Source organism: Rosa chinensis, chromosome 5 (genome assembly GCF_002994745.2).
Source record: "Rosa chinensis cultivar Old Blush chromosome 5, RchiOBHm-V2, whole genome shotgun sequence".
NCBI classification, from domain to species: Eukaryota; Viridiplantae; Streptophyta; class Magnoliopsida; order Rosales; family Rosaceae; genus Rosa; species Rosa chinensis.
Window position 1 is genome coordinate 64,696,794 of NC_037092.1, and position 12,170 is coordinate 64,708,963.

General features: G+C 36.8%; 1 protein-coding gene across 1 annotated transcript; it reads left to right on the forward strand.

The window, feature by feature from the left end:
• Nucleotides 1–5,135: 5,135 nt before the first annotated feature.
• LOC112201523 (probable pyridoxal 5'-phosphate synthase subunit PDX2) lies at nt 5,136–8,584 on the forward strand. Its single transcript, XM_024342417.2, has 7 exons — nt 5,136–5,300; nt 5,391–5,518; nt 6,058–6,145; nt 6,277–6,350; nt 6,891–7,082; nt 8,012–8,109; nt 8,178–8,584. The coding sequence occupies exons 1-7, from the start codon at nt 5,246–5,248 to the stop codon at nt 8,296–8,298; spliced, it is 756 nt and encodes a 251-aa protein (XP_024198185.1). The 5' UTR covers nt 5,136–5,245; the 3' UTR covers nt 8,299–8,584.
• The last annotated feature ends 3,586 nt before the right edge of the window (nt 8,585–12,170 follow it).

Here is a 12,170-nt window from a genome sequence, read left to right on the forward strand (position 1 = left end):
CCTTTGCATGGAGAAGCATTATGGAAGCTAGAACTGTGCTTCAGGCTGGTTTACTTTGGCAGGTTGGTACGGGCAGCTCAATCAATGTTTGGAATGATTAGTGGATTCCAAACATTTCTTATCATCAATTGCGCAGATCGTCTGCTTGTGACATTGAGTCTGTCTCTTCTTTGATTGATTCAGATACTAGGAGTTGGAGGGTGGATGTTCTGCAACCTCTATTTTCTCAGGAAGTTGTTGATGTTATTTTGTGTATTGCTCTCAGTAGCAGAAATAGGAGAGATCGCTTGAGTTGGAAGTTTGAGAAGAAAGGCAGGTTTTCTACTAAATCTGCCTATTTTGTAGCTAGGAATCTGGTGATGGGGGATTTTTTTGCTTCTTCTTCTCTTGGTACTCTTTGGAAGACATTATGGAAAGCTAATATCCCCGGAAAAGTTTCTATTTGTATCTGGAAAGCATGTCACAATGTGCTACCAACAAGAGAGAGTTTAAGCAAGAAGGGCTATACTGGTGATATGGGTTGTCTACTTTGCTCACACCAATTAGAGAGTGTTGGACATGTGCTTTGTGGTTGTCCTACTGCACAGAAAATCCTTGCAGCTCCTCCTTTTTCCATTCAGGTTCCCATTACTTCTTCTTTTATTTTCAAGGAATGGTTACTAAAACAGGCTTCCAGTCTCTCATCAGAATTTTTTTCTAAGTTACTGATGATCCTATGGGGGTTTTGGAAGAACAGAAATGATAAATTATGGAATGATAATGCTAAACAAGCACCAGTAATTGTCCCTTGTACTATGGCTTAGTATGAAGAGTTTCTTCAAGATAATAGAAGCATGACACCAGTAACCCACAAGAGGACAAAAGCTGCAACATTCTGGTCCTCTCCCATGGTTGGTATGTTGTGTCTGAACGTTGATGGTGCTTATGTTCCTTCACTACAACATGGAGGCACATGAGGTGTTCTGCGTAATGAGAAGGGCGAGTTTGTCGCTGGCTTTGCTTATAGGGTGCCTAATGTGTCTTCTGCTTATCATACTGAGCTGCTTGCTATTAAATCTGGGTTGGAGATCATTCAGGCACTTGGCATGTCCAATATTGCTTTAATGAGTGATTGTTTAGAGGCTGTGAAGGTTGTGACAGAAGAGGACCAAGATTTATTTCCTTTAGGAACTATTGTTGAAGAAATAAAAGGTTTGCTAGTTGAATTGCAGTTTATAGGCGTTCATCATACTTATAGAACTGCTAACCATGTTGCTCATAGATTAGCAGGTCTTGGTTTTGATTCTGACATTCATATGGAATGGTTCTTTCCAGCTCCAGATTCTGTTCTGGATGCCCTACAGAACGATTGCAATCGTATGAATCATTAATACAATTTCATCTTTACTTCAAAAAAAAAAAAAAAACAACTCTCATATCACTTCCATCATATTGTTGTTGTTAATTTGTTATAATTATTGTTATTCAATTATACTTTGCACAAAACTTTCAAAATATAGGTCTTGTAAAGCAACAATTTTGTTAATGACAGTGAATATTGGGGGCCTTGTTTGGAATCAAACATCCATTACCGGTTTGTCAGTGGTAAAACAATTTTACTTAGTTGTATTCACATAAACGTACGTTGTTAAACAATGACAAACATTTACAAATAATGCACTACTAATTTTTGCAAAATACTGATACTTGGTATAACTTAATCACTTATTAAGTGTTGTCTATTATCCAATAAGTCTAGGCGTATGTAGTAATAAGTCACTCACTTGTAAATTATATTCGATCTTCAATCTTCAACAAAAGTTACTATAGACCATATCACAAAATTAGACTGTGGACTATGTTACAGTTAGGACAAGCTTATTCTCAAGTGGAACTATGGCCTAATCATATCTGCTTTTATCAAAAGTTAAATGGCTGATCATGTAAATCGAAAGTTAAATGCCTGATCTTGTAAAAAAATAAAAAAATCACCAGGAACAATGTAAAATTACCTAGTTCGTGTCATGTTGTGTTTGTGGAGTTTGGTATATATATCGTGGAACACAATAACAAAAGTTAATGTGTGAAGGATGCTAGAACCAAAATCGAACCAATAAATTTTGCATTAACCGTTAAAACCCATTAAGACCGTTAAGAAAATAAATCAATCTTTTTGTTTTTTGAAGAAATAAATCATGCAATCTTATCAAGCTACAAAATCTCATACATAGACCAATACAAGAAGCACACCTAGATATTATAAAGTCAGTTTATTATTTTCTTCTTGAAAGTTGAGAGTTGAAATTGTTGCCATGAAATTTGAGAAAGAGAATACGATGAATCAAATAGATGCACTATGGATTCTAATATATAGTAGACAAAGAAACTCAAATCTACAAAAGGATTAAATATTTTAAACTCAAAATTATTGAATATTATAAACTCAAAAGGATTTTTTGAAGAATTTCATGTCAATATATATTAATACTCAGGCCAGAAAGGACCATTACATATCCTCCCTCTACCATCTATGGGTAGATAAAGAGTTTGTGGTATAGCACAGTGATACATAGATTAGGTCCGATCATTTGACTGTTCCATGCTTATACAGGGAGCCTACTGCCTATAGACTATTAACTATTACATAGTAAATAGGCAGAGTAAACAAGAGTCGATGACGCTCACTAAAAACCTAGAAGCATAGCTCCCTAACAAACTAGGGAATTATTTAGAGAAAAAAAAACCTAACTAATTAGAAGCCCAATAAGCTCCAAGAGAAAGAAGTCCAGGTCCATGTCCATGTCCAACAAAACAAATCAGGCCCAGCCCAGACCCAAAGGCCATCTCTGCACCTAGTCATCGCCCGCTCAAGCCAAGGTCTCCCCCTCGAGGCTGCCGCTTACGATGATCCGTGTCATCCAAGTCGACACTGTTTCAGCGCCACCACAGCTTGCCCTGCCAAGATCTGCAGAGCCTCAGTTCCGTGCTTCCACGGTCCAACGCCGCACAACACCATAAACCATGCCAGCACTACCCTACATCACCATGAAATGCCACCACGACTAATCAACACCACCACGAACCACCACTATACACCACGACCATTGCATCTCACAGACAACGCACTGAAACCTGTCCCTAATACTTTTTTGCCATCACTCCAACCTAAACAACTCCCTGTAAAACTCACCAAGTAATAGCATCTAATACCCATCCGGCAGCAAATCCCAAAATGTTGGTATGGCCATAGGCCTGTCCTGACGTCAAGGAGCCATCGGACGAGATCGATGTCCCAGCCGGAGAGGTCCGCCGCCGCTTTAGGGTTGAGAGAGAGAGAGAGAGAGAGAGAGAGAGAGAGAGAGAGAGAGAGAGAGAGAGAGAGAGAGAGAGAGAGAGAGAGAGAGAGAGAGAGAGAGAGAGAGAGAGAGAGAGAGAGAGAGAGAGTATCAATATAAACTCAAAAGGATTAAATAGTATAAACTCAAATTTACAAAAGGATTAAATATTATAAACTCAAATTTAGTCCTTGAACTTTTACCCAAAAAACACTTCCTGCCTTGGGCTTCTAATTTCACACGTTTAATTCTTGTATTCGTAAATTTAGACCAATAGGTCTATTCCGTTACTCTTATTCATTGACGTGGCAATCCTTCCGCGTTAAAATGTCTATTATACCATTACTTCCTTTTTTTAATTTTTTCTTTCTTTCTTTCTTTCATTCTTTTTATCTCTTATCCTCCACCCCCTAGGACCTCCTCTACGACCTTCCCTACACCGCCCTCCCCTATTACCACCATCATTAGCACTTCAACCCCTGTCTGCCTGTGAGTTCGCTCCATTCCGGATTCCAATTCCATTGCCATCTTCAACAAAATCTCAGTCATATAAGCCCTATTTCCCCCCTCTCCCTGTCATTCTCTCAAATCTAGCTCATTTCATTCATTTGAATCAAAGCTTCTGCAAATCCATCCAATCTAGCAATGGCGAACCGAGCCGTCCAAGAGGTACAACCTTATCTTTCTCTTCCTCATCGTTCGAATACATATATATACATCTCCAGGAACAGAATTGAACTCTTCCTTTGATTGATTTGTAGATAATTGAGCAGCAATTGCTGACGGTGGTGAAGGCAGTGGAGGATAAGCTGGACGAGGAGATCGCAACCCTAGATCTAGTGGACGACAAAGATCTGGAGGTGCTCAGAGAGCGGAGGCTCCGGCAAATGAAGAAGATGGAGGAGAAGCGCAGCCGTTAGATCTCCCTTGGCCACGACAAGTACACAGAGATCCTTTCTGAGAAGAAAGACAAAAGCCAGCATGACCAAAAAATTGTTAGAAAGCTATGGTGAAGAAGAAGAAGGGCGGCATCTGCAGCTGCACAAGCATTGAAAGATCAGGGACAGTGAAGAAGAAATGGATTTTCAGATGAAGATTCAGAGGACCCATTTGTATGATTGCAATTCGAAATTGGAATTACGGCAAGTCGGTATGGGTTTGGTGAAGACCTCCCCGCAGACGGAGGCTGTGGTGTTTTGGGCTTCCGAATCCTTTTCGCCAGGGCTTGAAACATAGCTTTGCAGTTTTTTTTTTCTTTTTCTTTTTTATTTGGATTTGGTTCAGAAATTTCTAGGTTTTGATGGTTATGAGAGAGAAGAGGTTGGGGGGTTTTGGAGAGAGTAAGCAGAAAAAGAAAAAGAGAAAAATTAAAAAAAAACAAAAACAAAGAGAGAAAAAAATAAATTAATGTAAAAAAACAGAAGTAAGGGTATAATAGACTTTTGACGTGAAATGATTGTCACGTTAGCAACTTAACGGAGTAACGGAGTGTTTGGTCCGTAACGGAATGGACCTATTGGTCCAAAATTAAGAGTACAATGACTAAATGTGTGAAATTATAAGGTCAGTGATGTTTTTTGAGTAAACGTTTAAGGACTAAACAACATTTATTATGTTAATGAGTCTTATTGTATTAATAAATTAATACTAAACTAAATTAATAAAAATCGTGTTCTTATCGTGGTGATCCCATATGGAACCAAATCAATATACTTTAAACTAAATTCTTATAATTTCATTTGTGTTTGTCGAGGTAGAATTTTGTTGGACTTAAAGGAGAATGAGAAATTGCATATTCGTAGAATCTGGCCCATGAATAGATAGCGAACACTTTTGGAGAAAAAGTGGAACCACTCACCAAACAAGAGGCCCGGTGCGTTTCATCGCTCTACGACTTCTCTAGTCTCCTTGAAGCTTTGCCTCCGACCAATATGGCCCTCGTCGGCGTGCTTGCTTTACAGGGCTCTTACAACGAACACATAGCAGGCATGCCTTTCTCATCTCTCTCTGACCACATATATGTCTTTTGGGTTTTGCTGTATATGTTCTATTGAAGCTCTCCGTTCTGTGTTGCAGTGCTGAGAAGGCTGGGAGTGAAGGGCGTGGAGATAAAGAAACCAGAGCAGCTCGAAAACGTGGCCTCACTCATAATCCCTGGAGGAGAGAGCACCACCATGGCAAAGCTCGCCGAGTACCACAACCTGGTCTCTCTATCACTCACCCAAACAGTCTCTGTCATTTGTTGATTTGTTTAAAGCTTATTACTTTATTACTCCTGGACTGAATATTCTGCAACTGTCGATACTTTTAGTATATCAGTAAATGGGGATTGGGTGAAAATGAGGGCTGTTCTAGAAATGGTGTAATTTGGATATATGGGTTTTGTTCTTTGGTTCTTTGGGTATATAGGAGTTGGTGGAATTGTGAATTATATCGGCTTGCCTAATGTAATCACAAATGACACAGAAGGTAAAGTAGATTATGGCATCATTTGAAAATCCTGTTCCATTTTGTTGTAGTCAAAATTTGATTAGAACAAAGAAAAGCAATGAACTTGGCTCAATGTACCCACCAAGTCTTAATTTTTATTTGAAAAAGGATATTTTCTAAATGCTCGTTTATGGCCTCGTTGTTTCAATAAGTGATAAAGAAAAGTTCTCTCTATAATATGTTTTGACTTGGCAGATAGAAAATTGTTCAAACAAACGATATTGATTGTGAGTTATTTGTTTAATCATAACAGTTTCCTGCTTTGCGTGAGTTTGTTAAGATGGGGAAGCCTGTTTGGGGAACCTGTGCTGGACTTATATTCTTAGCAGACAGAGCTACAGGTGCATTTCCTTCTTTTTTTTTTTCTTTTTTTTTTTTTTACTATAGATTGTAAAAGTGACTAATATTTTGTAGATACATTTAAGCAGCCAAAGATTGTTTAGTTATTGAGACAAGTTGAATGCATTTTCAGGACAGAAAATAGGAGGACAGGAACTTGTTGGAGGCCTAGATTGCATGGTTCACAGAAATTTCTTTGGCAGTCAGGTACTGCAATGACTACTAAACTCATGCATGTTCATCAAGATAGATACTTATGCAGATAACATTGGTAAAAACCATGTTGCATTGGTAAAGCCGTCAGTATATAATATTGCAAAGTAGTCCTAAAGGTCTTGGCTTTGAAAGTTCATACTTGAGCGGTTTGTGTGTTTGGAATGTTGTGTTATCTGTTGCCTCATTTATCTACTCCCTACTCTTTGTTTAATCACCTATTTACTGCAATGGCAGACTCCGTTATTCTGATGGCCACCTTCATTTTATCTTGAAAGTTTTGAACACTATTAATGAATCCTGTTGTATCAGCTAGTTAAAAGGTGCTGTAGATTATAATGAAATATAAAACATAGAAAGAATTGAGCAATCTAGTTTATTTTTTGTTGTACTGTTAAAGAAAGATAGAGAAAAGGGTTGCAAAGAACTGACTTGTGTGGGGACTATTCTATTGTTTTATTATTATGGTGCGTTAGTTGTTGATTCAATTTTGGTTTCCTCAATTTATCATTGGTTTTTTGTTTAAATTTACAGCTTCAGAGTTTTGAGACAGAACTTTCAGTACCAGAGCTTGCTTCGAAGGAAGGTGGTCCTGAAGTATTTCGTGGAGTTTTCATCCGTGCTCCTGCAATCCTTGAGGTAGGACCACAAGTTGAAGTCCTGGCTGATTATCCTGTCCCAGCTAATAAGTGGAAGGATTCAAATCCTGGTGTTGAAGGCCATGAGGTTTGTGATTGTTCTGCTAACATAGTTCAATATAATCATTCTGTAGTCAAGGCCTTATTGGTTTCAATTAGGTTTGGAGTATTACTGTATTCTTGTTATTTGCTTTTTTTCAGAGAACATTTTTCCTTTTCAGATTATCAAATTTTGATATAAATGGGTAAATTCAACCAGCTCTACTGAGTGGATAGAGTAAATTAGGTTAGCAACTGATGAGTTAAAGTACAATTAAATTATAATACATTCATTGTCATAAAATTTGGTCATTTGTTAGTAATTGTCGAATCGAATTTGTAACAGATGGGTGAATTCAACCACCTCTATTCGGTGAATTGGAGATTTTCATTGTTTGAGGACAGATTTGATAAGAAGTAATTGATAGATTGTTTTCATATCGAAAAGTTTCATTTATTCTCAAAACGGTCATCGATATGGAAGTTTATGACAGTTGAGGAAATAATGTTTACAGTAGAACTTATTACATGATAAGCTGTACATTTGTCATTGTCAAGTATTAACACTAGTGGCTATGGTTGAAAACTGTTGAATACAATCAGAGTAAAGATCACTTTGATAGTACATGAGCACATGATTATTTTAGTAACACTCCTTCAGTAAGTTACATGGCATCTTATCTTGCCGAATTGTCTATCTCTCCTTTAGTGGTTTTTTAGAATCATCAGTCACAAACTAGGTTGTATCATGTGACTAGAAGTCTAGAGCCTTATCTTGTAGCTGCCAATTTGATGTGAACTGAAATCTATTGTCAATGCCCATGTTCCTGGTGCTAACCTGCACTTATAATGCTTCAAAAAACTGAATCAGCATTTTCCTACAGGGAATTTACCAAAGATGATATGCAACTGCAACAAATTAAGTTGTGTTTCACCATCTTTTGATGCTATTTTCTCACTCAGGTTTGGATATTTCAGGAAAATTCTGGGTCTGAGAAGAAAGTGATTGTAGCAGTTAGACAAGGGAATTTGCTAGCGACTGCCTTCCACCCTGAACTGACAGCAGATACTCGATGGTATAACCTTCTGTTGGCCATTCTCCTAACCTAACTTTACAGGAGGTTCTAAATATCTTCTTGTGCAGGCATAGTTACTTCTTGAAGATGGCAACTGAAACTGAAGGAGCCTCAAGTAGCGTTGTTGCTGTTGGTGCAGATCTAGATTTAAACCAACCAACAAAGATTGACCTCCCAGTATTTTTATAGTGGCAGTGATATTAATGATAAAGTTTATTTCCTGGATTTTTGAAGTTACACACTCTTTTCAGTCTGTTTTAATTTTTTAATTTTTTTTATTTACAAATTGATGTATGATATCCGTTTAAGGTCGTTGATTGTGACCCATTATTTTTCAGGTGATTTCTGTGGCTGGTTTAGTTTTAGGGCAGGAAACCAATTCTGCATTTCAATTTTCTGATGTATATAAATCACAAAGCAGAAAAGAAGCTTAGAATACTTGTTATTCCTTGAAATAAATCTTGAGAATGGTGAATCTTGTGCACTAAATGTCAAGTTTCGCCATGTTGCGTTTACCTTCCTGTGTTTGGTTATGATCTCAGCCCTTCCCAAGTTGATCATTTCAGCCATGAATCTGTAGCAGTAGCACTGCCTAATAACAAAAGAGTCGAGGGAGGTTACCGCACAACTGCATATCTCGACCAACTTGGAACAGTATCTGGCTGCTTTCAGGCTTTCAGCACTAGATCCATTCTTTATTGGTAAGGGTAAATGTGATATCCCCTGGAGGATTATAAATTTATAACCATTCTCAGGGTTGATTTATGGTGGCGGGAGTTGAGGGTTTTGGTTTCAACTGCCAACCCCGTGTTTTGTATAGGTTAATTTGGTTGGTGATGGTTTTGTGGACTTTCAACGTGTCCTCGGATCGACTCTATGCTATTGAAGTGTGCTAGACCTTCAATTTAAACTGGTCGGTGTCGGGTGAGGATTCGTTTTGTAGCTCTGGTACTCTGTTTCACTGTGTCTCCATACAAAAGCAAAACCTTAACAACAAAAGTGCAAACACGCATTAAGAAAAATCAGTATTTGTTTACTGGTCATTTCAGTCAATCTAAAATGTATATTCTATCATTCCCCTGTCATCCAACACAATTTGATTCCGAAGAGTATCGGTTGGTACTCGCGTACTTATACTAGGACCTAGGTTATTTGATAAGAGATCGATACATTAAATGTAAATGCCATAGTAAACTAGCAAATCACTCTCATCACCGTTTTTCTGCACACTAGCAAATTATTATCTTCCCTTCTTAGTCTCGTGGACAGTGACCTTATTTTTTTCTTTCTTTTTTTTCTTTTTTCGAAGAAGGATCAAGGATGCTAGAGTATATTGATATAATGAACTATTGTGTACATATAGTGTGGCTAAGAAGCCAGTAATCTCCATGGGAACAAACCCACTCCAATACAAGTTAAAATCCGAAACTAGTGCAAACTTGGCCAGCTTACGGGCTGCCTTGTTAGCATCTCTATAGATAGAAGTAAAACTAGAACCTGGTAAAGTCTCCAAACAACTTGAAATGTCATTGTTAGAAAGTGACTTTGTCTAATGTCGCTAGAAATTTAAGAATAAGGACCGATTTAGTGCTTAGAATGATTCGTGAAGTGGTCGATGCAATGAAGTTAAACATCATCATTTTATGGTCCGTAAAGAAAAAGGGAGAAATTAATTGGCTCAAACTCTAATATATCTGGGTTTTGGTTTTACGATATTGCATTATATTCCTTGTATTAGATTATTTATTTTATTTATTTACTTTTGGAATTCCGGTGAACATATGAAGCAGGATTTGCCTAACAAATATCCATCCTCTTCGCACTTCACTTGCCCTGTCTATCTTGCATAGCAGCTTCAAAATGTAATTAGTTGTTAGAAAGTTTTCTCATTCCACGAGTATGCGAACCTGTCTTGACTATTCTCTAAAGCTTTTTTCAAGCTAGCTCTTCGTTAGTCACTTCTAACTTAATTCACTGCTTCAAGATTGAAGCAGCTAGCTAGCCTGCCAGCCAGTTCCTTTCATCGGAGGAAAAATTTGGAAGTTGCAAGTTTGCACCCACCCACCAAATTTAGGAAAAGATAATGAAAGACCTTAAGTACGCAAGTTTTTGTATACCCTAATTGGAATATTATGCCTTTGCTAGAGGGCAATGTAAACATTGTGAGAGACTTTATGATTACGTACGTACATCGTGAGTCAAAAATTTGGGAGGCAAATTAGGGTTGACAAACATGTGTTCACACTATGTAGTTAGGATTTTAATTTAATGAATCTTAATCGCTCAGCACATTTGAACATAATTCCATTAAACGACTGATATTGGTTAATTAGCACGCAAGATGAACAATATATCATTATATTTGATTGTCGGACATGCAACAGAACGAAATCGTACTAAATTTACATCGGAAATAGTAGAGATGGATGGAATTTTTCGTTGGCTTTGTAGGATTCTGCAAACTCATCAAGGAATTTGCTTCGTGCCTTTTCAATCAGCTTTCTTCACAAATTGAAGTGGTATAATTTCTATCGCAAACGACCTAGCTTTTGCTGAGTATCCAATTAAGTGATTATGATGGTGACTTCATGGACTTGAGAGAAAAGACGTATCTTGTATGGGTAGTATATTTTCAACTAATTCAGGGAAAGGCTCAATCATACAAGTTGTTAATATTCTTAAATCAAAAGGTAATTAACCCTAAACTAGATTTCAGGTGAAGTCTTTTAGGTTTTGGAATCTTTCATAACCTAATGTCGTCAAAATAGTTGTATTAAATCACATTACGTTAACGTACAATGAAATAGCATTCGAATAAGATTGCAAAACACGTAGGGCTCCTAAAGCATATTTTCGACGAACTTAAAAAGTGGAGTGCAGTGGTTGGTTGAGTATTCTGTCAAGTAATTTCATATACAAGATAGTCAGGTAAGCATATTTAGCAATGCAAAGTATCTAGACAGTTTTTCTTTAATTAGCCATTTAGGGGTCAAATCATTAGGCCAATTCCCGGGATTAATAATAATTTAGTACACATTTCATATACGTAATAATAATTTTTTAAATATCTTAGAAATAACCAAAGACTTAGATGGAAACTTTTAACAGATAAAGATAATTGGTGGGTTCAGAGATGGTTAGGAAAAAATATTTAAGAAAGCTTTTTTTATTTTTTATTTTTTTTATTTTTTATTTTTTATCTTAAGAAACAGGCTAATCACTTGATGGCTTGGAAATGTATTCTTGATTCTCGAGACCTTATCTTCCAGGGCTCTGGTAAGGATGTTAAGAGCATCTTTAGCAATGCTAGCTATTTTTGAGTCAAATTTTAGTCAAAGTAGCTAAAAAGTCATTTTGGCTAGCTATTTTAGAAATATGTCTGTATCAGTGCTCTCTATTTTAGCTAGTTTTGAATTAATATTATTTTTTAAATGAAGATTAAATAGTTTAAATGTATTTATAAATTACATAAAATAACTCAAAATGAATGTTTTAAATTATAGAGAGCTTCATCTCGCTCTCTATATTTAGGAGCGAGATAGCTAAAAGTTATAATGGAGAACCATTTAGGAGTTTGGTGCAGCTGCTAAAATAAATAAAAAACTAAACATGCTCTCTAAAATAGCTAAGGAGTCAAAGTAGAGAGTCTGCTAAAAATGCTCTAAATTCTAGACTTTTAACTGGGTATTTGAGTTTCCTTTATTCAATCTATTAGATGATAATGCTAAGGCCTCTGTTGATTTGAATGAATCTGTAAGTGATTACATCACTTATGGAAACTGGAATGTTCAAAAACTAGCTCTGGTGCTGGCCGGATCAGAATATTATTGACCATATTGTTGGCATTCATATTCTGGTCTCTGATTTGAAAGATGAATGTGTTTGGGGCCCTGCAACAGATGGATCTTTCTCCATAAATATGTTGCTTGGCTCCAATGCAATTCTAATTATAATAGTTAGTCTTCTATTTTGAACAAAATGTGAAAACTTAATCTTTTCCCCCGAAAGTTAAAATCTTTGCTTGGCTGTTTTTCAGGGGAAGACTGCAAACCAAGGCTTAC

What these genes read in the sequence shown, in the direction of transcription:
- LOC112201523 (XM_024342417.2), top strand. Translation starts at nt 5,246, where the DNA reads ATGGCCCTCGTCGGCGTGCTTGCTTTACAGGGCTCTTACAACGAACAC. An exon ending in TTACAACGAACACATAGCAG is followed by an intron (nt 5,301 to 5,390) that starts GCATGCCTTTCT and finishes TCTGTGTTGCAG; the next exon opens with TGCTGAGAAGGCTGGGAGTG. An exon ending in TCGCCGAGTACCACAACCTG is followed by an intron (nt 5,519 to 6,057) that starts GTCTCTCTATCA and finishes TAATCATAACAG; the next exon opens with TTTCCTGCTTTGCGTGAGTT.